This window comes from Schistocerca piceifrons, chromosome X, assembly GCF_021461385.2.
Source record: "Schistocerca piceifrons isolate TAMUIC-IGC-003096 chromosome X, iqSchPice1.1, whole genome shotgun sequence".
Taxonomy (NCBI): domain Eukaryota; kingdom Metazoa; phylum Arthropoda; class Insecta; order Orthoptera; family Acrididae; genus Schistocerca; species Schistocerca piceifrons.
Genome location: NC_060149.1, coordinates 783045777 through 783072584, shown reverse-complemented (window position 1 = coordinate 783072584; position 26808 = coordinate 783045777). Strand labels below are relative to the sequence as shown.

The following is a 26808-nucleotide window of genomic DNA, read 5'->3' as shown; positions in this document are numbered from 1 at the left end:
GTGCTTCCTCAGTTGGTCCTCACTGTACGTTTGTAATTTTGAGGTATCAGTTTTTTCTTTCCTTTCTTTTCTTTTATGCTTCCACAATACAGTGTGGATAGGGACAGTGGCTGTTGTGGGCACACACAAGGAGAATTGGCAGCTGTCCATAAATACCTGTAGGCAGTGGTGGTTGACCAGAGTTTACAGGCTTCTGGTGGCATTAGGACACTGGTGACAAAAACTTTGGCACCCTTGGTGCCGTTTCAGTCCCCAGGTGACCAGGCTGTCACTGAGTTTTCTGATACAAAACATCTCACCAGTTCATCTTTGCTCAAGAGTGAGTGGAAGACAGTGATGAGTTCCCATGTCACTGGGTAGAAGACAAAAGGGAATGGACCACAGAGCTGATACCTTACACCTTAGCTATAGGTATGAGATGTGACCCTGTGTTGATAATACTTCTGAACCAGTGTAGGATGCCTCTCCTGTTAGGCCAGCAACCAAGTCTCCTGCCTTGTCTGTACAAGTCCAGAGGGTGGGTTTGCTATTCATTGGCAGCTCAAATGTTAGCCAGGGTGATGGAGCCCCTCAGGGAAACAGTAGGCAAGGTTGGAAAGAATGCTAGAGTGCACTCAGTATGTTTGCTGGGGGGGGGGTCTCATCTGTTATGTGGAAGAGGCCCTACTGGCAGCTATCAAGCACACTGAATGGAACTGGCTGCAAATTATGGCACATATTAGCATGAATGACACCTGCCAGTTGGCTTCTGAGGCCGTTCTCAATTCCTTTTCGCATATGGCTGATTTGATGAAGATGACTAACACTGCACATGGGGTGCAGGCTTAGCTGCATCATACCCAGGGTCAATCACAGTCCTCTGGTTTGGAGCAGAGTGGAATGTCTAAACCAGAGACTCAGACAACTCTGTGAAGATATCGGATGAAAATTTCTCAATCTCTGTTATCGAGTGCAGAATGGTAGGGTTCACCTTAATAGGTCAGGCATGCACTAGAATTGCCCTCCCCCTTGGTATCAGACATGAATTGCCTGCCAAAACTGAAGTTACAACAGCCACAGTATTCCCAGAGAATGTCTGTCCTCACATATCAGATACAGAAAAGATTAACAGAATATTAGTAAACTGCAGGAGCATCCAAGGAAAGACCCCAGAACTAGTGTAGTTTTTTGTAAGTTTTAATGATCAGATAGTATTAGGACCAGAAAGTTGATTGAAACTGGAAGAAAACAGCAGTGAAACCCTATGTCCAGATTGGGATATTTATTGTGGGGATAAGTTAGTCACCAATGGAGGCAGAGTATTTATTGCAGTAAAGAATTCAACTGTATCCTGTGAGATTATCATGGATTCTGAACGTGAATTAATCTGGGTGAAGGTAAGCAACAAAGGTTGGTTAAAAATAGTAATCAAATTCATTTGTAGACCAACTGGGCCAGGAGCTGTGGTGGTAGAGTGCTTCAGAGAGAACTTGCAGAATTGCAGAATATTGTTAGTAATTTTCCTGATGATGTCATTGTAAAAGGGGGTAACTTCAACTTAGCAGGAATAGATTTGGAGAGTCATGCCATCCAAATCTGTGCCAGAGACAGGGATTCATGTGACATTATTCTGAATGTGCTATCTGAAAATTGCTCAGAGAAAATAATTAGGGAACCAACTCATGAAGGAAATGTCTTAGACCTCTTAGCAACAAATAGACCTGAACTTACTGAATCAGTTAACACAGAGAAAGGTATCAGTGACCATAAAGCTGTGATAGCAGCTATGACTATGAGTTTTACAAGGAATGTTAGGAAAGGCAGGAAAATATTTCTGCTCAGCAACAGTGATAGAATGCAAATTGTAGAGTATCTGAGTAGTCAACAACAAATATTCAGTGCTGAGGACGAAGATGTGAAAAAAAAACTAAAGCATTGTTCAATGTGCCTTAGACAAGTATGCACCAAGCAAGGTTTAAGGGGTGAGAAAGACCCACTGTGGTTTAATAGCCATGTTAGAAAATTGCTATGTAAACAAAGAGAGCTTCATCACAGATTCAAGAGAAGTCAAAATCTGGATGAGAAACAAAAGCTGAGCAAAATGAAGATGAGTGTAAGGAGAGTAGTGAGAGAGGCATTCAGTGACTTTCAAAGTAATATTTTGTCAACTGATCTGAGTAAAAACCCTAAGAGATTTCGGTTTTGCATAAAATCAGTAAGTGGTTCAAAATCTTCTATTCATTCACTCAGTCACCATACTGGCACTGAAATGGGAGGTAACAGAGATGGTCTCTCCTTTCAATCATCTTACAAACACTGAAATGGCAGACATGAGATAGCCAATTGTGGGAATAGAAAAGCAACTGCATTGGCTTAGTAGTGGAAAGGCATCTAGCACAGATAAGATACCTATAAGATACTACAAAGATTACATGACAGAACTTGCTCCTCTTCTAGCAGCACCTTTAGATTGCTAGAGCAACAGAAGGCACCTAGCATCTGGAAAAAATGCAAAAAAATGGTTCAAATGGCTCTGAGCACTATGCGACTTAACTTCTGAGGTCATCAGTCACCTAGAGCTTAGAACTAATTAAACCTAACTAACCTACGGATATCACACACATCCATGCCTGAGGCAGGATTCGAACCTGTGACCGTAGCAGTCGCTCGGTTCGAGACTGTAGCGCCTAGAACCGCACGGCCACTCCGGCCGGAAAAAAAAAAAAAAAAAAAAAAGTGCAGGTCATTACCATTTTTATGAAGGGTCTTAGGATAGATGTACATAATAACAGGACTCTATCACTGACATCAATCTGTTGTAGAATTATGGAACACATTTTATGTTCAAGAAGTATGACATTTCTGGAGAACAAAAAACTGCTCTATCAAAACCAGCATGGATTTCACAACCAGAAATCTTGCAAAACTCAGTTCTCTCTGTTCCTCCATGAGATCCACAGCACTGTAGGCAACAATGATCAGGTTGGTGTCATGTTCCTTGACTTCAAGATGGTATTTGACACTGTCCCACATTGCTGTTTCATAGAAAAATATATGATCTTATTGAGCATTGGACAAGATTTGTGATAGGATTCAATACTTCTTTGCAAACAGAATTGAGCACATCACTCCTTAAGGAACAGACTTTACAGATGTAAATGTAATTTATGGAGTACCCCTTGGAAGTGTGATAGGACCGCTACTATTTATAATGTATATAAATGATCTAGTAGCAAGTTCTGGAAGCTTTTTAAGACTCTTCGCAGTTGTATGTAACAAAGTAGCAACACCAGAAGACAGTATCAATTTGCAGAATGACCTACATAGGAGTGATGAATGGTGCAGGCTCTGGCAGTTGACCCTGAATATAAATAAATGCAACACATTGCACATACATAGGAAAAGAAATCCACTGCTGCACAACTGCACTATTGATGACAAATTACTGGAAACAGCATCTGCCATAAAATATCCAGGAGCGGCTACATAGTGTGATCTCAAGTGGAATGACCATATAAAGCAAATGATAGGGAAAGTAAATGCCAGACTGAGATTCATAGGAAGAATCTCAAGGAAATCCATGAAGGAAATAGCATATGAGTGCTTGTTCACCCAGTTCTTGAGTATCATTCATTAATCTGGGACCCTTAGCAGGTAGGACTGATAGAAGAGACAGAAAAGATCCAATGAACAGCAGTGTATTTCATCATGGGATCATTCAGTCAGTACAGGAGCACTAAGAGGTGCTCAAGAAACTCCAGTGACAAACATTACAAGAGAGGTGTTGTGCATCACAGAGAGGTTTACTACTGAAATTTCAAGGGAGTGCTTTCTGGGAAGAGGTGAACAACATATTACTTCCTCCCACATACATCTTGTGGAATGACCACAATGAGAAAATCTGAGAAATTAGAGCTAAGACAGTGATTTACCAACACTCATGCTTCCCACGCAACATTCATGACTGGAACATGGAAAAGGGGGTACAGTTAGTGGTACCAGAAGTAACCTCCACCACACACCATCAGGTGGTTTGCAGAGTCTGATGTAGATGTTGACATAGTTGTTAATCATGTTGCCTGTTACATATCTCTTTGCTCTATACTTTGGTCTGCTATAGGTAAAAGAGAAAACAAACTTCACATACTTGAGGCTATGGTAGTATTCAATTAACCCATAGTTAAGCTATTAGAACTGTCACCAAGTCATCCATACTTCAAAAGCAGGTGTCATAATTGTGATTTTTTATAACAATGATGGTTGTAGAATGCGAACCTCAAGAGGGCTCCAAGAGCAAAGATGATTCTCCAACTGTAACTGAGAGGAGTCACACATGACTTCAAAACCTATACAAGGTTTATCAAACTACAACCCACACCTGATTGAACTGTGTACTTATCTCAAGTGTTAAGATGGCGTCTTCAACATGTCTAATGCAGGCACATGCATGCATGCGTGCATGCTCTCCCTCTCACTCTCTCTCTCTGTCTCTCTCTCTCTCTCTCTCTCTCTCTCTCTCTCTCTCTCTCACACACACACACACACACACACACACACACACACACACACTTACACAAAAGACGATGAAATTCACAGTCAAGTGTGTTTAGATTGAAAAGCGATCATAGTAAACAAAAACAATAAGTGTCTGTTAATGTAAGGCAACAGTTGGAATCAGTACATTGTTTCTCTAACAAGATGGCAACATGAATTGGTTGTCTGAATAAAAATGAAGCCAGTCATTCTTTGTACCTATGTGCGTCAATGTATTCTTTAAAAAATGAATCCTGGGTGTGTCTGAAACACTAAAAGGCATTCCCTAGATTGTACAGTGAGATATCCAAACAGATTATAGGCCCAGTAACACTGGAAATCTAGGAAAGTAAAAACAGTGAAATCTTGTGAGTGTAAAAAGACTGTGTTTTTCTTATAAAAAGATTTGTGCATTGTGTGTCAAAATAGGGCTTCATCAGTATAAGACATAGCATGAAACAGTGTGCCAAAACTAAAAGACACTGCAAGTTTTCTGTTACGGGACTTGGAAATAAATGTGATGTTCATGGCAATGGGCCTAGGCAGATATTTTACCAGCAGTATCACAAAACCTAAAAATGAAAAAAAAAGAATAGGAACAAATAGACATACTTGTAAAATACTATATTTTGAGAACCAAAGAGATCAATATTAAAACACACATATCCACCTGTGAAACTTTTAAGGAAAAGTATGATACACTTGTGAAGATATATGAGAAGAATACAAAGAAACAGAAGACTCAATTATTAGAAGAGTTCTATAACTCTGAATGTGACAGAAATCTAGATATGATGCCAAATATTGCTAAAGAAAGTATCATTCAGACTGAACTGCCTGTGTTTGGCAGTGTTTATGCAGCTGCCATAGTGTCCTCTTCACAAGAACTGATTGACACCCAATGACCAGGAATAAGAGCCACGATGGCAGTGTCACACCGAGCCTCAATCTGATCACCAGCAGCGTGAGATACCTCTAACAATTGAGCAAAATTTAATACTTGAGCTAAAAACTGATTCATGCACTGTAGTGCACACTGATGCACCCACTTCTCACAATGAACCAAAGTTTATTATTCTTCCACATACACGTGAACAGCAGTTGAAAATGTAGACACAAACATAGAAGCAATCTAGGTAACAAGCACTCCGTCTTCAGGCCACAAGTGGCTCATCGGCACCATCCGACCACCATGTCATCCTCAGTTGAGGATGCGGATAGGAGGGGCGTGTGGTCAGCACACCGCTCTCCCACTCGTTATGATGGTTGTCTTTGACCAGAGCCGCTACTATTTGGTCGAGTAGCTGCTCAATTGGCATCACGAGGCTGAGTGCACCCAGAAAAATGGCAACAGCACATGGCGGCCTGGATGGTGACCCATCCAAGTGCCAGCCACGCCCGACAGTGCTTAACTTCGGTGATCTCACGGGAACCGGTGTATTCACTGTGGCAAGGCCATTGCCCTAACAATCTACATCTACATCTACATTTATACTCCACAAGGCACCCAACGGTGTGTGGCGGAGGGCACTTTACATGCCACTGTCATTACCTCCCTTTCCTGTTCCAGCCGCGTATGGTTCGCGGGAAGAACGACTGTCTGAAAGCCTCTGTGCGCATTCTAATCTCTCTAATTTTACATTCGTGATCTCCTCGGGAGGTATAAGTAGGGGGAAGCAATATATTCGATACTTCATCCAGAAACGCACCCTCTCGAAACCTGGCGAGCAAGCTACACCGCGATGCAGAGCGCCTCTCTTGCAGAGTCTGCCACTTGAGTTTGTTAAACATCTCCGTAACGCTATCACGGTTACCAAATAACCCTGTGATGAAACGCGCCGCTCTTCTTTGGATCTTCTCTATCTCCTCCGTCAACCCGATCTGGTATGGATCCCACACTGATGAGCAATACTCAACTATAGGTCGAACGAGTGTTTTGTAAGCCACCTCCTTTGTTGATGGACTACATTTTCTAAGGACTCTCCCAATGAATCTCAACCTGGTACCCGCCTTACCAACAATTAATTTTATATGATCGTTCCACTTCAAATCGTTCCGCACGCATACTCCCAGATATTTTACAGAAGTAACTGCTACCAGTGTTTGTTCCGCTATCATATAATCATACAATAAAGGATCCTTCTTTCTGTGTGAGCAGTTGCTCAAAATAAGTATCAACACAGTATGAGAGAGAGTGCCTGCTGCACTGTGCTTATAAGGACTCTGGTAGACAGTGTGATGGATGTCGCACAGTGTGCACACAAGTCATGCCCCTTCCCCCCCCCCCCCCCCCCCCTCTCCACAGGTGGTCTCTGGTGGCCATCCCACACAGATGCCATTGGCAGAATATTCAAAGCATAGGGTTATAGGATGTAAAAACTTCAATATCACCACAAAGAGAAGTTTAAGAAATCAGTGTAGCTAGTTAATTAGTTAGTTAGTTTCATGTTCTATGGATAAGTTGTGTGATACATTGCAAAGACGTGTTGTAGCAAAATAAGACTTTCCATATCATGAAGTGATAGTCAGTTTATTGTATTTAGCACATAAAATGTGATTGGACTTGGCATATGCAGTGAATTATGAAAGCAGATCAATAAGTGATCCAAATCACTCAGACACCCAAAATATGAAGAGAACTCTAAGATACCTGAATTCAGTGACAGGGAGTGATATATTCTACTACTCATCAGAAAAAAAAGAGCAATGGTAGTGGCTTACTGTGATTTAGATTTCACAGGCAACAGAAAGATAGAAAAAGTACTATGGGATACATATTTCTGTACAGCAATGCTCCAGTCACTTGGCGTTGCAAGACACAATGTGTAGTTGCACTGCCTAGTACTGAAGCAGAATACATATCTTCAGCTCAGAACAGTTGAGAGATGAAGTTTGTGAAGACTTTCATAGAAGAACTGCTGAATAAAAACATGAAAATAACACTGTGTGAATAATCAAAATGCAATAGCAATTATGAATTCAGTTCAAATGTCAAGAAGAAGCAAGCACATTGTTGTGAAGTATCATTTCATCAGTGGTAAATTAAATCATGACTGATTCAACATTCAGTGCTGTCAAACTCCAGAACAACTCGCTGACATTCTAACCAAATCTCCTGAAAGCAGTGATTTTAAAAGACTGAATGAAAAGTTGATGTTTAATTGAAATTAAAATCTTTTGTTTGTTTAATTTTAGCTTGCTGCAGAGTGCTGATCCCGTCAGATGTGGTCACAGTCATGCTACAATCGCCTAAAGATGGTGAACATGAGTGTGTGAGTTGTGCTTGAGTAAATGTGTGTGTTTTCTATTTCAGAAGAAGGACTTTGTCCAAAAGCTTAATATTTTAGCAATCTTTTTCGTTGTGCCTGTTTGGAACTCAATGCTTCCACTACGTGGTAAGTAAGAATCTATCCTTTCCATGTTATTGTTTTCCCCCCAAATATTTCCCATTGTTTGTCTTCATACATTTAAATATTCTTCAGTGGAGTAAAAGTAGTGATGCTGTAAATATGACTTTAAATATCTTTGCAAGATTTTCACCTCAATATTTGCTTTTATGTTTTCAAGAAATCTGTTATAAAATTTAACTCCCATTTGGAAAGTACTTTTTGGCACAAGGAAGTGTTGCTTTTGGATCAAATGTAAGTTTTTGTTTTTTCTGATATGATGATCACAAATATCACAGGTTTTTTGCAATCTGCTATAGGGTTGCATCCAGTGGCCCTTTCTTGAAATTTGAATATACTGGTAGTTGCTTTTGAGTTACCCCAATATGTGCCCTCAAATCTAATTTGAGAATGAAAGTAGGAATGGTATGCACTCCTTACTGTATTCTCACTACAACAGGTTTTTAGTGTGCAAAGAAGGTAACTAGTGTTGTATAATCTTGCATTCAGATGTTCTATATGAATACTTGATTTCAAAATGCTTTGCAACCATAATCCTAAGAATTTGGTTTCTCTACTGTTACCATCTGGCCCATGAGTTGTCCACATGATATTCATTGGACTGTTGCTTGTAAACACATGCAATGTCAGTGCTCTTGGAAGACAGCTGTGGTGGTGATGTTGCTCTGTTGTTGTTCCTGCATAGTGATTTGCAAAGATGGAAAAAATCAAGAGTCAAGCAGTGATTGAGTACTTTGTAAAGATAGGTATGAAAGGAAACGATATTCATGCCAATTTCCATAATACACTGGGACACTCTGCTCCTTCATATTCAACTACTGCCAAGTGGACAAATGAATTTAAATTTGGTCAGGAGAGCTTAGATGATGATCTGCACAGTGGTTGGCCAAGATGTGTCGCTACTCCAGAAATCATTGCAAAATTGCACAAAATGGTCATGGAGGATAGCCAATTGAAAGTGCGTGAAATTACTCATGCTTGCCAGATGGCATCTGAAAGGGTATATCACATTTTAACTGATACGGCTCCATCAGACTTCCATCTCTTCTGAAAACTGAAAATTTTTTTTGGTGGATGAAGATTCACTTCAGACAAAAAACTGATAACCAGATATGACACCTATTTTGCAGGCCTGGAGGAAACTCATTTTTGAAGATGGGATCAAGGCACTGGAACATCATTGGACCACATACAGTAATCTACAAGGAGACTACATTGAAAAATAAAGAAAAGTTTCAGTGATTTTAGTACTTTTTCTATTCTGTTCCAAGAACTTTTCAAACCACCCTCATAATTTATAAGAATTCAGAAAATTTACTATTTCTGTCATGACCTTCATCATGTGTTCCACGCCTGCAAATTTAGCACAAAGTGCTTCTCGATGTACATATCACTTGCCTACTGTAATAGTTTCCCCTTTCATTATAACTAATTCTTTCATTTCTTTCTGCATGGTGTTATAACACTGTTCCATACAAAATTTGTGGTGCCCATCGATTATACAACTACATTATAGATGCTGAGTATTCTCATCCTTGTCCTCTGTGACTCCTGTTAATTTTTAAATGCTTGTGATGACAGACTGCTAGACTGCCTCTTCCTGTGCAAACAGCTACTAGACCTGTGCATTTCATTTATACCATGAACAAATAAAAAAGGATAAACAGAAGTGCTACTGCACTTCTGCCAAACTGAAGGAAGTTTTGCCAACTTAAAAATACCACACCAAATGTTGGAAGAAATAGTGTCACATTGCATTGCTAAATGAAATGTTGTACTGGACTGAGCTATTTCAGGAAGGCCCGAGCAAAGCTAAAATGTACCGAGACAGGCTCAGCCTCGGACTACACGCATGTAGCACATTGTGCACGCATGCAGTTTTGCACACCATTGCTGACCCTATTTTAAAATAGACAATTTACTGTGAAACACACAAGTTATGATTAATCAGAGAAAGATAATGAGGAAATGACAATAAAATACGACAGTCAAGAACTTTGAAGTGAATTTATCTCCTGCTCACACACAAAGGAGAAATAAGATGAACATTATAGGGTCAGTTTATTCCACTCCAGGCAGATAAAACTGTGGAGTACACTGAAGCATGTCTTTCACTCGGGACAGCTAACAATGCAAATGGCCATATGCTTAAGGAAATTACCATTCTGTATTACAGATTTATGAAAAGCGTGTTTTTTTTGTCTTATTTACTTAATAAATCCAATAGTTTCCCATTGATAACAACCCTTAGAAATACACTGTATCTCATAAAATACACTCTGTTATTAATGGTAGAATATCTACTTTCTGAGATTTTTTTGTGATATCTGTCTTACTGTTATGAGTATTGTTTTTGTCTGAATGCAAGGACATTATTTTAATGGTAATACAGGATTATTCAGCTTCTGCAGAAAATCAAGAAAGTGAGCAAATGAGTTTACTTTTGCCCGGTCCTGGAAATACGTTTTCAGTTTTACTGATAATTCTCCAACATCAAGCATTAGACTATTATTTAGTACTGCTTATGAGAAAGAAAATGTACTCTGTGATGATCTGTTCTTTTGGGAATGGTTTGTGTGTCAGTCAGAGCTTTTGATTGTAATAAGAATTACTGTATCATTTGTTGTCACAGAAATTGAAGGAATAGAATATTTTTCCATTCTGATTAACTAAGTTTCTTGATAAGACTGACCAAGTTTCTTAATAAGATTAATCAGCTCCTTCAGTGCCTGAGGGTCTTCTTCTGAATCACTGTCATAATCTCGGTATTCGTCATCTTCTTCCAGTTCTTCTTCTTCTTCATCATCATCATCATCCAGCACAGGTGGGGGTTCTGTAGTTGTAGTAGTAGTTAATTTTGTTGTCAGTTTAGTACTCGGTGAAGTGCTGAAACGTGTAGTGCTGCTGGTAGCAGCTTTTATTGGTGGTAAAGTGGATGAGCTCCCACCTGGGCTTTTACTCTTCTTGTTGCAAACTACATTCCTCGCATAATCACAAGAATCAGCAGCTTTGTTAAAAAACAATCCTGAAAAAAGATAGTGTACATTAATATATGCTATACACAAAAATCTGCAGAAAGGTATGTACTCATGTATAGCATACATTGTTATAAATACCTGATGGGCAGGTGAACTGATGAGCGACAATACCGAGGTTTGAGGGACCACTGTCAAGGCACCAAAAGTACTTCTTACAGTCTCGGGGATGTGGGAAAAAGCCCTCATCTTTACACTTGAAATCTGAAACATATGTTTACAATAAGAAACAAAGGCAATCTTTCTCTCTCAATATGTGGTATCTTTCAATAACCTATGAACTTCAGTTCTTAGGCATTCATGCCCGTATATTTTGGAATGCAAATTACAAATTTTATGTGAAGATAATAGGAAATGTTTATCATAATTCATATTCTAGTTAAAAATCCCAGAGGAACCAGGTCACTCACCCATCCTATCTTCTCTACTAATTGCTCTTGTCTAATTATTTCTGATCTTCTCATCCTCCATAATACCTACGTTTTAATCTTTCAGTCTGTATCTGCACTATTTTGAAAGTTCCTTACCGACTAACACTTTTACAATATTTCAGGAAATTTCAAAGCAGAGAGAAAGATTTATTTCAGTCCTTAAGTTTCTCATATTTCTCACCAGTATTTTTCCTCCATTAGTTTACAAAACTAAAATATTATATTCAAAAATATTACATTCTGTAGTAACTTCATATTCCAGATTGATGTTCACTCAGTCTGGAATTATGAAAATGGGAAACCTGTACACACATCAACATGTAGAAATAGTTGAACAAAAGGTTACCTCAGATGTTTCCACAAAACAGAGAAGTATACTTACAGACACCATCTTCTCCAAACAATGTCAAATGCTAAACTGAGATCAAAAGAAATTCAGAACTTTTTTGAAGTAGGAGGTTAAGACTGTTATATCTGCAGACATTAATTGAAGTTTTGCATTACCCACTTACCTCGAAATTCATGGCACAGAAAATGAAAATTGGTTCTAATGCATGTGTGTATACTCATTTGCAATAATCCAGATCACCAGATTAAAAAAAATTAAAGAAAAGAAAAAAAAACTTTTTCGTAACAACAAAGTCGTCTATTTCTCATGGGGGATTTTAGCAGCAATATGTGGTGGAACATCCCCTTGCTTTAATGCTGGCTCAAATCCATCATGGCATACCATCATTGAAATCATCATGCCAGCCCTGGTCCAAATTTATCCACACTTCAATGGCAATCCTGTGTAAGTGATGCAGAGTATGTGATCATGCTGGTGTCCAAACACAGCTCATTTCCATTGATTACAGATGTGTTCCATTGGGTTTGTGTCTGGGGAACACACAGGCCACTCCATTCTGGTGATCCTAGCAAGCTGAAGGATGTGTTCACAAGAATAGTATGATGAGCATGTAAGTTATGATCTGTGAAGATGATACTGTCACCAAACATTGGCGATGTGGTCCCACTATTGATTGCACAATTGTGTACCTGTACTGCAGAGCAGTGAGTTTGTCCTCAACAATCACAGGAGGTGTACAGTGTCCCCATGTAATGACATCCCAGAACATCACTCCACCACCATGTTGTTCCATATGTGGGACACTGCTGGGGGTGTTCAATATTACCGGGTTGTCTCCAAACACATTTTCTGTGATTTCCAGGGTACAAAAAGATCATAGTTTTGTTCATAAACAATACCCAATGCCAACCCTAAGGTGTCCATTCTGCATGATTTCTTGCTAATCTGTAACAGTCTATGGTGTTGTGGTATATGACACAGTGCTCACCATGTTCATCAGGAATGGACATTCACATCATGTAATCGTCTCCTACCAGTTTGATGCAGTACACGACACCCTGCAGGCTCTTTTTACACTGAATTTTGTTCTGTAGCACACAGCCCAAGGTTCCTTTGACCCAGAAGTCATAGATATCTACCATCCTGTGCACCTGTCAAATGTTGACATCCTGTGTGATGTAATCCCTCACCACTAACTGTCAATTGGAACCGACGTCATGTCTGTACCAGATCATTTTGACTCTGGTGTACACATCAAGCAGCATCCCTTGTTGACAAGCTTTCCACCTGTAGCATGATGATACAGACCTGATCATTGGTTGCAATTGTCCTTCATGGCATGATGGATGTTCACTGTACTGATCCACATACATCTCTAATGCATTCCTATGGGTGCTTTACTTCCAACTGAAATGCTGCAGTTTATTCAAGTGTGGCATTCTGTCCATGGGTAGTGCTCATGGTAACTGTATATATGTGTTTACAATCTAAGGGGAGATCTTCCAATTGGTACAGGAACAATCACATTAGCAACACACTTGCATGACATATCGGGGTGATGTAAAAGTTTTGTTCATATGTGTGTAAAACAGAAATTAAAACACAAGGGCACCAAGATAAGGCTTACACAATTATGATTCAGATAAATTAATCACAAAAAAAATGTCACTGAAAAAGAATTCATCGACATTTTTATTTTTGACAATTAGTTTCTGTCATACGTGCACATCTGTATGTCAGACTGGATCCTACTTTTTAAATTAAATACTGTGGCAATACACATGGGCTTTGTCAGTGAGTCAGTGGCAGAAAATATTCCCCAATATGTTGTCTTCATAACGACATAAAAGATAATCTGCAAAGTGACCTCTTTCTGAAACTGGAAGAATTACATTATTTTTAAAAATCTAAAATAAAATAACAAATTATTGATGATCAGAGAAGAGTAAGTTCTATGCAAAACTGTGTTGAAATTAATACCAGATGACAACTTTTTGAAGTAATCAATGATGGTTAAAGTAGAAAAACACTGAAAACAGAAAATATAGTCTTTCACCTATATGGCCCACTGTAACTAAGTTAACTGAAAAATACTGGCTACATGTGTGTTTCCAGAATGAATCTTTCACTCTGCATTGGTGTGTGCACTGTTTTGAAACTTCCTGGCAGATTTCAACTGTGTGCTGGACTGGGCCTTGAACCCAGAATCTCACTTTTCATGGGCAGTGTTCTTAACAACTGAGATGTCTTGGTACAACACTCAAACAGCCATCACAACTTGACTTCCACTTTCTGCTGCAATGGAAAATTTTCATTCTGGAAACAATCCCCTAGGCTATGATTAAGCCATTTCTCTGCAATATTCTTTCTTTCAGGAGTGCTAGTCCCTCAAAATATGCAGGAAAACTTCTGTGAAGTTTGGAAGGCAAGACAGAAGTACTGGTAGAAATAAAACTGTGAGGGCAGGTATCAAGTTGTGCCCAGATAGCTCTATCAATAAGAGTATCACTTGTGACAGGTCAGGTTCTGGGTTCCAACATCAGTCTGACAAACAGTTTTAATGGAGGAGGAAATTAGTGTTTAATGTCCTGTCGTCAATGATGTCATTAGAGACAGAGCGCAAGCTCAGATTAGGGAAGGATGTGAAGGAAATCAGCCGTACCCTTTCAAAGAAATCATCCTGTCATTTGCCTGAAGTGATTTAGGAAAATTACTGGAAACCTAAATATGGATGGCCAGATGTGGGTTTGAACCGTCATCCTCCTGAATGCAAGCCCAGTGTGCTAACTACAGTGCCACCGGGCTCACTACAGTTTTAATCTGCCAGAAAATTTCAACACATTTGTCTGTCTTATCTACCACACAACAGCTTTCAGCACAGCAGAGATTTGGGAAAAATATTAGAGAGATGAGGAATAATATTAAGAGCATTAGAATGAATAACTTGTAATTTTGCTACCGACATAAACCAACGAGTCATCCAAGTGTGCGCTCTGTTGAAAACATTCCTATAAAACACACATACACACACACACACACACACACACACACACACACACACACACACACACACACACACACACAAGACAAGACAGCACTGTAAAGTGGCAAGTTGAACTGAGATTCTCTTTTACAATATGCGACAATAATCTTTCAATAGTACTGTCTGGAAGTTTTCAATTTACCATAAGAACACCATGGCCTAAAATTTGAGGAAAAATTGTTTTTAACAATAAAATTATTGCATTTACATATTTATGTATTTGAATAATGCACAAAAAAGTCACAGGTTATCAATAACAAACTTAACAAATTTATAAGCTTCTTATGAATAATGGAACAGAGAAGGGAAAGTTTCTGAAATTATTTAAAAACCATTACTGCTGTAGGGATGTGGAAACCTGTTTAATCAAAACACATAGGGCCAATGGAAATGAAGAGCTTGAAATGTATAGTGGGTTATTCACTGTTTAAGTGTACATGGTGAAGATATGAAAGGAACTAGATGTCTAGAGTATCAGAGGTATAAGAAAAAGCACAGAAATAACTGAATGTATAATTTCAGTCAACAACAACCTGAAGAGCATAGCAATCTTAACCAAGAAAATCATCGTGCTGATGCTCCAGAACATACCTATAAGCCAAAACCATTGCAGAAATGATAATGATGTTCATGAAATGACAAAATTTTTTTCAAACTATGACTTTGCCCCTTTCATTCTGTATCCAACTATATTTTTTCTGGTATCCAATATATTATTATTTCCTTACCTCACATTTACATTTATTTTCTTACAAATGTGGGAAATGGCAAGATACTTTGTGTTTCACATTCTATGCTAAACCCCCCGCCCCAAACTGACTGAATATATTGATCCACTGTTTGAAGAAAATTGCTGACAGTAAGACCATGAATAACAAACTGTGGTCTTCAAAACAGCTGTTGATTCAGTTACTGATTTTCAGTATTTTCTCCACCAGCCAGACAGACAGACACCACAATGTCTTCTCTCAAAAATGTACAAAAGGCATAAAGTTATCAAATTGGGCAACTTGTAATTAATAAATAAAGCTTACCACTTCCAGGATCTGGTGTTGTGGGTGGTTCTGGTGTCGTGTATGAGGGAGTAATGAGTGGAGTTGCAGTAGTAGTGGTCGTGGTGGTTGTGGTGGTCACAACTGTACTGGTGCTCGCAGTCGTCCTTGTTCGCCCACGTGCATTACCCTTCGAACGATTGCGATTACGTTTACGGGAAGATTGTCTGTTGTTCTGAACAGGAGTGGTCTCAATTTCATTATTTGAGCGCCTGGAAACCATTTGTGAATTTATTAAACTGCATTTGATTAGGCATAAAAGTAAGTAAAACATTAGTTCCAAATATGATACTGCAGCAGTAAAATACATTGCTCAATGAGTATCTCATTCTTTTGTTTATGGAGCTCTAAATATAGATTGTATCTTGAAAATAGCATTCACCTTTTCTTCCCTGATATTTCTTGTATTCACATGAGAAAAGGTAAAAAATACCAATCAGCATAGGAAAGGCACAGCTATCACTATGAACATACCCTCTGTGCAAATGTCAAATATTATACTAACCACCATCAACAGACTGTACATACACTGCTGGCCATTAAATTGCAACACCATGATAATGGCACAAACAAAATGTCGTACTGGCATTAAGCGTACTATATGCTAGGGTATGAAAATGATTATCATTTCACCACATCCACTAAAGTAATCACGAGTAACTGTACATATTATGGATTAAACAGTGGGTTTCTCTTTTAGAAATTTCATTCAATTGTATGAGAAAACACCATCTCTGCAGTTTATCATTCCACAATAATGCTGTTGGCATTGGTTGGGATCCTAAGACTGTAATGTGGATATTGACCCAATGAATTCAGGAGACCTAGACTTAACATTGTGCAACCTCATGTGATTAGCACCCGAGAGGATGGATCTACTATTTACTCAGACATACAGGATTGTACAGCAATGTCATGTACCTTAAGTCAGGAAATCAACATGCTTGCAGTGACACAGGTATCCAAGTGGACAGTGTGATAAAGTCGTGAGCACCACAGACTGTTATCATGGCAACTCAAAGAGTGAGATGAGCCCACAGTGCTGTGCCCAATGACAATGCTATACACAGGGGTGACCTCACATCATCTTTTCAGTCAGATAAGTCCCAGTTATGTGCACTGTATCACAACAGATTTATCCATGTGTAGAGACTTGGAGGAGAAGAAACATTGCCAGATTCCTGTCGTCATTGTCATACAGTCCCAGCACCTTGTGTGGTGGGGTGGGGTGTCAGCAGACACATAATGTGATCATCTCTGGTTCACATAATTGGTAATTTGGACAGCAGCTGTTACATATCTGATAAGTAAGGCCAGTGGTCATGCCCTATCTTTGACAAAATAATGCAGACCACTTTTGTCAGTTCTGTCCTGGAATACCTCAGTACCCTGTCTGCATGCTTTTAGGGAATATCATCTAGTGTAAATATCTGGTTACCCACTATGATCGATGAACGTGTAGAGTTTAAGCAGCATCGAGAGATGTACCCATATCTTTAATCCAAGAGGAGTTGGATTTGATGCCCAGCTGGATCAGAACTGTTGTTGCTGCCAGAGGCAGCAGCTCAGTGTACTAAATTTTGCACCCTCTATAGCCCCAAGTACCTAGAAATTTAAACATGCATTCTTTGTAATGTGCTGTATACATACAAAAAATAACAATCCTTTTTTTGCTGTACCTCCTGGTGTTGCAGTTTTATGAGCAGTTAGTGTATTACCTTTTTACCAAAATGTTTGAATCTATTCTAGATACAAAATTCTCATTCTCATTTTCATACGTGATACACATACAGAAAACTGTGTTGCTGCTTTATATGGGTTTATTGAATTTATATAGCATAATGCAAGTTTAATGTTTATCTCCTGCACATTCTGAATGAAATTTTGATACAAACTCTTCTTAAATATGCAGTAACTTACCAGTTACTGATTATGTATAGAACTTTTAATAGTGGAGTGTACTTCTTATATCTTAGAACTCAACAAAGGATTTCCTGGCCAACCTGCCATCCATTTTCCCAGCTGCATGTGCTCAGCTCCCATTTAATTTTATTAAAAACAGTAACTGTGTACTCCATTGTAATCTGTTCTCTGAACCATAAGTTTGGTTTCCTGTCTCTCCTACACATTCTTAACATGCACTTCTTCATGGTTTTGGCACTAAAAGTTCAGCTTGTTGCCTTAAGTCAAAACTGATATTGCACACTAATGTTACAGAAACTGTTTCCCAAGCTGGAATGTTAATTTTGATGACTTTTTTTGGTTTACCAAAAACACTTCAAAAAATCTGTATTCTTCTGGTTAAGGTATTTGTTTAGTTGTTCATCCAGTTCTTGGCCTCAACTGCTCTAAGTTCAAGAACTCATCATTGTTAATTTGAACTATTTTCTTTTTCATGTGCTGATTTTACAAGTCGTAAGGAAACGAAATACAGTAGAGCGTCGATTATCCGAACGTCGGTCAACCGAATGACCGCTTAACCGAACTGTGTACTCGCTCGCACCTGTTACTCTCCCACCCTACCGTCCATCAACCCCTTCACTCCCAAACCAAGTTACCCACAGTAGTCGCCGCACTGGGCCACTGCTGGCGGAACATTGCTTCTAATGGGGCCTTCACGCTGCTGACCGGCCAAGCCACCAGTCGCAGTGTTTCAACAATCAGCACACTTCTGTCGGCTTGGCACTGGCAATAGAAGTAGCGGCAGTATCAAAGCTGTTCACAGCAACAGCTGTGCCAGCTTAGAGTTGAGGTGCTTCTCATGGTGCAAACAGTCACCTTCTGTTCTCTGTTTCGACCACTTTTGTGCTGCTGTGTGAAGAAGTGAACTTGACGATACAGAATACTTAAATGCTTAGACGTAAACGTGTTGTCCTTTCTGTGAGGGACAAGTACGAGATTATTAAAAGGTAATGAAAAAAGTACATGACTTAGCTGCTCGTAAGCGTGTAGGCTTGCTTAGACAGACCAAAATAAATGATTTTTTTAAACATTAATTTTGTATACTGTGTGTATTGTTCATGCAAAATGCATATGTAATATGTATATATTTTTGTTTAATAAACTGTGCCACATACTACATATTCCTACTGAAGTTGCCTTTGTATGTTACTTTGTAATACTAAAAGAAATGCCTGTTTTTATGAATAAATTTACTGTACAGTACTTCTTTTTGGCAAATAAAGATGTACAGTTCGATTATCTGAACAAACCAGTTTTCCGAACACCCAAGTCCCCCAATTACTTCGGATAATAGACACTCTACTGTACCCAAAATTTTAGAATGTTCATAGGAGATAAGAATAAACACTTTTTATTGGTCCATGAATGAGTTGGTACTAGTGATGTTCAAAGACATTGTTCAGACTGCTTTGTAATGAATATTCTTTGGAGATGCTGCTGAAAATGTCATCCATCCACATTAAGGCACAAGTGGCATTTGTATGCTAATGATTGTCTAAAATGGTCAAAACAACCAGGTGTTTCACAAATAATGGCTGCACATTTAGTAAAACAAGCAAATATTTCTTCTGGAGTGTCAATCTGTGTTTCATACAGCAAAGGATTTATGTTCCCCCTCAAAAAGAAATCTGTAGGTCAGAACATCTCTAAAGCAACATTCATTAAGTGGTAATTGTTATTGATTTCCAGGCCTGCTGTTAAAATTGCTAATTAAGTTTTTTTACTTGGTGTTATTTACCTGCACTATAGATAAGTGGCACAAAGTCTTCTTTTTCTCAATTAAAGAATCTGAAAAACCTATTCTAGGGTTACTGAGCATAGTTTCAGCTTTTTGGAACTTTCATATCAAACAATACTTTCAATGTTGAATTTCTGATTATCCTGATGAATGCTAATGCTAGATGTAGGACTTATGTATATATTTCATTTTTAAGGAAAAAATTAAACCATAGGATCACTGCCTGAAGAACGTTTCCATCAGTTTAAAGCTTCTGCAGCAAACACTCTCCAGACAGATTTTGACATACCAGAAGGTATATCCACTACACATCATAAAGAAAAAGAAATCATTGGAACAAGTAACACTGGACACTTCACAGGTTTAAAAATACTTCAGAAAGTCATACAATCAATAAAAATAAAATACAATAATCTGAAGGTGAGCTCCAATCTTTGAACTGCCCCCAAAGTTGAGGAGATTTTTGCCTAAACTGGGTGACAGAGAGGCTTTGCAAAATTGATCTTCATGACATATACCTCTAACTCCTTTTGGGCATAGCATTCAGGGACATTTTGGTTATCAGTACCCCATTTGGCCTTTTTCAACACAGTTGGCTCCCTTTTGATATCACCAGTCCACTGCCAATTTTCCAGTGGTGTCCTGAATGACTGTTGCAGAATGTTCCCAACACTGCAAACTAATTGGACAATATCCTGGTCACTGATGCCTCTGCCGAGGACCTCACCCACAATCTGGACGATTTGTTGGCAGTGTTGATCGCGTGGGCCTCTGTTGTAACAATGGCAAGTGTGAACTGTTTATGCAACAAGTGGAATATTTAGGCCATGTCCTTAGTGCTTCTGGCATCAGCCCAATCCCACAGTTTGTTGAGGTCATCCAGAAGCTCCCTGTGACTCGCAACAAAACACATCTCAAATCTGTCTCATGTTAACTAAACTGCTGTTTCATTCCCCAACAGCTGCAGTTTCAGAGCCTCTTCACTGACTCCTCTGCAAGAATGTCTCATAGCACTGGTCTGCTCAGTGTGACAGGATGTTCCATGTATTAAAACAGATGCCCCTACAACCTACGTGCTTGATGACCTATGAACCCTCCTGGCCACTTGCCTCCGATTATGGTGTAGGAGATGTTCTCTCACACATGATTGATGGAGTGAAGTGGCCAATTACGACTGTGTCTAAGACTCTTAATTCTGCTCAGCTCAACTACAGCCAAGCTGAAAAACAAGCATTGGCCATTATTTTTTGGCTCAAAAAGTCCCATGATTATGTCTTATTATATTGTTAAACCAAATATTGCACTAGGCTATTGAATGGTCACATAACATTCTACTTTAAAAACTCTTTTTCTATAGAGAAACAAGTTGACATCATCAGTTGATACTGACTCCTGCATGAAACATATGCTGAGCAGTTTTTTTTTCCTCCGTCTGTGCATCATGGAGACACAATTCCAATTATCTGTTCATACATTAGAGCAAAATGCTCCTGGTGATGAACTCTCAAGAAGGATCACCCAATATGGCGTCTTAAAAAGCATTCTTAATTTATTTTATTACTAGTTATAGATTTCATAGTAACTCCATATTTAATAATACTGAAATTTGGGTCTCCATAATTTATCATGTTCCTATTGTATTTTTTTTTTTTTTTAGCTGTAAATAGCATAGTCTTTGTTTAGGTTGTTATGCATCACTATAAAAATAATTAAAAGATATTTCATTAAAATCATCCTCATCTATGCACTAACATATCCATATTCTGATAAGGAAGTTGAAGCCTTCTGCAAAGAGTTATAGCAACTGATAAATCTCAGTGAACTCCAATACAAGTGACTGCTGATTCAAAAGATACAGAGAAAATAAATGAATACAGAGCTAGAAGAAAGATAAATTTAGCAATAAGTTCAGCATGTTAGAAAATTATGGTTGTACCGATGCAGATGAAGGAACAGTTATGTAACAAAACTGATTAGCCAAACAGCACAAGATGTTACATAAATAAAGAAGGCAAATGATGAGAAAATCCCAAATAAAACAAAGAAACAATTAAAGACAAGGCGAGAATTTCAAGCAAATGATAATACAAGTATGATAGTACATGCTAATTTAAACAAAACAGTTTGATATGTTTTGAAGGACATGCGAAAAAAATTAAAAACTGGCAAGAATAGCGATGATTAAGATTCAAATTTTATCACTATTTAATATCTTTGGTGTCTTTAAATGTTGCTCTGCATATGTTCTCAAGCCAATTGTTAGTAGTAGTGTGTTGATAACCTACAGTTCACAAGACTTCATGCACTTATGATATCATTTTGACGTTGCATGCTATATCTGTTGTGACTCGCCGATCTTTCAAAGCGCTGCCGCGCAGTTACGTGCGTCCTCTACATGTGGCACTGTCTGCCAGCCATGCAGCAGCAGCGCCACCTAAGCGACCAGCCAGCCAGCGGCCGCTAGACTTGGACTCAGTTATGATTTGACTGTTAAAGTGTACACACATCTTACTCTGTTTACTTGATCTGTGATGTTCATGTATTGCATCTTCCTTGAAATATATTTGTTCAACTTTAAGTTATAACAATTGGCGACGAGGTAGTGATTTTTCTTTTCCATCGTTGACCCACATGTTTCCATGGCTACTTTAGAGCAACTATTGCAAGGTCTCATAGAACAGCAAATGCTTCTCACAAATGCGATTCGTGATTTTGTCGCAGCATCAAATGCGGGGCGTCCCTCGTCATTGTCTCTACCTGCTTTTCCTCCTTATGACGAGACGGCGGAAGACTGGTCTGATTACGAAAAACGTCTTTGACTGCACTTCTTGGCATTTCATGTTGCGGACAAACAAACATGTAAGTCTCTGTTCCTTTCATTGATTTCACCTCAAATGTATTGGTTGTTGTTGCAATTGGCTCCTTTGAGAGATCCTGCATCTTTGTCCTTTGCTGAAATGTGCTCACTTCTGTCCGTCTATTTTCAAAAGCAAACGCATGTGGTAGCCTCTCGTGTTGCCTTTTATTGTTGTCAAAAACAACCGAATCAATCCAATCAAGCTTGGGCTGCTGAACTTCACGGCCTCAGTAGAAAGTGTCAATTTGTTACTGAGGTTCACAAAGAATCCTACGCTGATTCCATAGTACGGGATGCTATTATCCGATCGGTGCCCGACAAAGAAGTTAGGCAACGTGCCCTTCAGTTGGCAAATCCGACCTTAGATGAAGTCCTATCCATCACTCAGTCTTTTGAAATTTCTCGCGCCACTGGAGCACAAATAGAGCCATGGCGCGACGTCGGGGAAATACAACGTCTGTGTGATGTTGATGATGCGTGTGGCGTGTCTCACCCGGGCGACGTGGCTGAAGTACACTCCCAAGCGCAGCCTTGGCCTAACCGTAAACAAACTTCTAATAAACTGCAGCAAAACCTGCGGCAACTTCCTTCATGTCTACGGTGTTTTACGAAACATTCACGAGAAGACTGTCCACAACATTGGGCCGTGTGTCACAAATGCAAAAAAAAAAGGGTCATGTGTCATCCGTTTGCAAATCCAACTGCATACATGATGTTCATGAACTTGACGCTGATTCTGATTCTGTGTTGTCTGTCAATTGTACTTCTTCCCTTTCAGGGAAGTTATTCCTCACTGTCCAAATACTTGCTCGAGATGTTTGCATGCAGGTGGATACTGGTTCTGCTGCCACTATCATCAATTCTCAGATGTATCTTCAGTTGGGTTCTCCAATCCTGTCACCTGTCACTAGGCAATTACGGACTTACAATAAACAGAAGATTTCTCTCTTGGGACAATTTGATGCTGAGGTATCTTACAAATCTGTCATTCGCACTGTTCCCATATTTGTGGTCGACCATAGCAACGCGGAGAATCTTTTTGGTTTCGACGCCTTTCGCGATTTTGGGTTCTCCATAGAGGACTGTGTCAGTATCGTCTCTGATGCTATTCCTTATGCTCAATAGGATTCCTTGTCGACAACATTTTCATCCCTTTTTTCTCCTGGGTTAAGTCGTGCAAACGACTTTGAAGCTCATGTCACACTCAAACCCACTGCTCGGCCTAAGTTTCTTCAGGTTCAGCCCATTCCTGTGGCCCTTCGTGATCAGGTCAAATGGGAGCTGGATTGTCTCACTGCTTCAGGGGTCTTGCTTCCTGTCACTTCCAGTGAGTGGTCCTCTCCTGTCGTCATCGTTGCTAAGCCAAATGGTGATATTCGTCTCTGTGGCGATTTCAAAGCCACTGTAAATGCTCAATGCCTTATCGACACTTACTCTATGCCTCAACCTGAAGAATTGTTCACTAAACTTGCTGGAGGCCAGTATTTTTCTAAACTTGAACTGTCAGAAGCTTATCATCAACTTCCTCTCGATGCTGCTTCCCGGCAGTTTCTGGTCCTTAACACGCCTTTCGGCCTCTATCAATACCAACGATTGCCATTCGGGGTTGCCAGCACCCCTGCTCTCTTTCAGCAATTCTTGGAACAATTATTGCTCACTGTCCCTGGGTGTATAAATTACCAGGACGACATTGTTGTCACTGGCTCCACCACTGACGAACATCATCAAAATCTCCGCACACTTTTTCACATCTTACAGACTGCTGGTCTTAAGTGTAATCTTCGGAAATCAAACTTTTTTCAGGCATCTATCACGTACTTGGGGTTTCAACTCTCTCGGGATGGTATTTGTCCTATTCAGCAAACTGTCGCTGCGATCGATGCCCTTCCTCACCCTACATTTGTTAAGGAACTGCAGGCCTTCTTTGGGAAAATAGCATACTATCACAAGTTTTTACCATCTGCTGCTTTGGTGGCTCAGCCGTTGCATTGCCTGTTGCATAGAAACGTGCCTTTTCACTGGTCAGTGTCATGCGATGCAGCTTTCCAGAAATTGAAGACTATGCTGAAGCAGGCCCCGTGCCTCGTTACTTATCGACCTGGCCAACATCTTGTTCTTGCCATGGATGCCTCTCAATATGGGTCAGTGCAGTCCTTGCGCACCATTTTTCTGACGGTTCTGAACAACCCATTGCTTATGCCTCCAAAACGCTCATGGATGCCCAACAAAAGTATTCTCAAATTGAAAAAGAAGCTTTGGCCATTATTTATGCTCTTCATAAGTTTGGTGTTTTTCTCTATGGATCCAAATTTCATCTTGTTATGGATCACAAACCACTTGTTCCCTTGTTTCATCCATCAACGTCACTTCCTGACAAGGCTGCACACCGTCTCCAGCGTTGGGCTCTTTGTCTCGTTTCAATTATGAGATTCATTTCCGGCCAACGGCTCAACATGCAAATGCTGATGCACTGTCTTGCCTTCCCATGGGTCCTGATCTGGCATTAGATAGGGACGAACTTTTGTGTTTCCACCTGGATGTTGCCGAGCAGTGGGTTGTGGATGGGTTCCCCATCACCAGGGACCAGCTGGCGGCTGCTACGGGTTCTGACCCTACCCTCTCCCGGGTTTTACGCTGCATTCAGAAGGGTTGGCCAGATCATCCATCCGCTAAGACTTCTTATCTGTTGTGGAACTACTACGCTTTGCGTTACCGCCTCACGGCTAGGGATGGTGTTATCCTCCTTTCCACTGAAAATGCTTCGCCGCGAGTTGTGGTACCTGCGTCTTTGCATGCTTCGGTCTTGTGCCTCCTTCACCAAGGGCACTGGGGTGTCTTTCGAACAAAATCTCTGGTGTGCTGTCATGTGCACTGGCCTGGCATCAACTCTGAAATCACACACATGGTCACTGCCTGCGGCCCTTGTGCGTCACAGGCCGCTGCCCCGAAGTCATCTTGGTCACCGTGGCCTTCACCTGAGAAGCCCTGGGAGCATATTCATGCTGACTTCGCAGGACCTTTTCTAGGTACTTATTGGCTTCTCGTTATTGACGCCTACTCTAACTTTCCTTTCATTGTCCATTGCATGTCGCCTACCACCGCGGCCACCACCAATGCTCTAGCTCGCATTTTCTCTTTGGAAGGCCTTCCCTCTACTCTTGTTACTGATAATGGTCCGCAATTTGCCTCTTCTGATTTTGTGGATTTTTGTGCCCATCACGGCGTCATGAATGTCACGGCCCCTCCGTTCCATCCACAGTCAAACGGTGAGGCTGAACGACTGGTCTGCACATTTAAGGCTCAGATGTGGAAACTCCTGACTTCTTCTGCTGCTGATGATGCACTTCTCCAATTTCTGGCTTCTTACCATTTCACCCTCATGGGCGACCACAGCCCGGCTGAGCTCTTACATGGCTGACAGCCCCGCACGCTACTTCATCTTCCACGGCCTTCCACCTCACGGCCGTGGGTGCCTTCGCTTGGCCGGTTCACTGCTGACGACCTTGTATGGGTACTGGGATATGGCAGGTGGCCACAATGGAGTCCTGGCCGCATCTTACGACACCGTGGCCGATGCCTGTATGAAATTCAGATGGACAAGGGTGTTGCAGTGCGTCATTCAGACCAGCTTTGGCCTCGTGTGCCGGCAACGCCTGTTCCGGATGCCGCTACACCACCTTCGGCTCTATCTGAAGCTTGGGATACTGGAGTCTCTCATTACTCACAACGCAGTCCTCTCACCATCATATTGGTGCCAGCACAAGAACTGACGCCACCAGGAGACGTGCTCATGCAGGAACCAGATGACCATCATCTGTCGGAGCAACTCTACTCGCCTCCTTCTCCTACAGACACGGACACATCGCCCATGTCTCCTGTTTTAACAACCAGACTTGCTGCAATGGGCAGATTGGTGCACGGGGCCCCAGCAGATTCAACCTACACATCTCCTGTCATCTCGACCCGTTATCATCGGGGACACTTCCATCCGTATGGGAAGCCTCCTCCTCGAGACTTTATGGCCAGTCAAACAACACCTATGGACATTAGCAATCTACAGACCATCTCCATCAAGACCTGTGCAAAAAATTCAAAGGGGGGAAAAGTGTTGTGACTCGCCGATCTTTCAAAGTGCCGCCGCGCAGTTACGCGCATCCTCTACATGCAGCACTGTCTGCCAGCCATGCAGCAGCAGCGCCACCTAAGTGGCCAGCCAGCCAGTGGCCACTAGACTTGGACTCAGGTATGATTTGACTGTTAAAGTGTATTTATCTGTGACTTTCATGTATTGCGTCTTCCTTGAAATGTGTTAGTTCAACTTGAAGTTATAACAATATGAAAGATGAAAAGCGCTGTCTATTGACTTTAGTGATCATTTCGTTCACAACATGTGAGGCGAACATGTCATTCAAACCAATAACA

General features: G+C 40.4%; 1 protein-coding gene and 1 pseudogene across 2 annotated transcripts in view; both read right to left on the bottom strand.

Annotated features, from left to right (window-relative positions):
* Positions 1 to 26808, bottom strand: part of LOC124721104 (serine-rich adhesin for platelets-like) — a 481067-nt gene that overhangs the window by 86426 nt on the left and 367833 nt on the right. For both annotated transcript variants that reach the window (XM_047245921.1, XM_047245922.1), the window contains exons 10-12: positions 15812 to 16041; positions 11036 to 11158; positions 10612 to 10944 (exon numbers count right to left, since the gene is read on the bottom strand). In XM_047245921.1, the coding sequence (XP_047101877.1) occupies positions 10612 to 10944; positions 11036 to 11158; positions 15812 to 16041 (686 nt within the window). The remainder of the gene's footprint in view (positions 1 to 10611; positions 10945 to 11035; positions 11159 to 15811; positions 16042 to 26808) is intronic.
* On the bottom strand, positions 5858 to 5975 carry LOC124723465 (annotated as a pseudogene).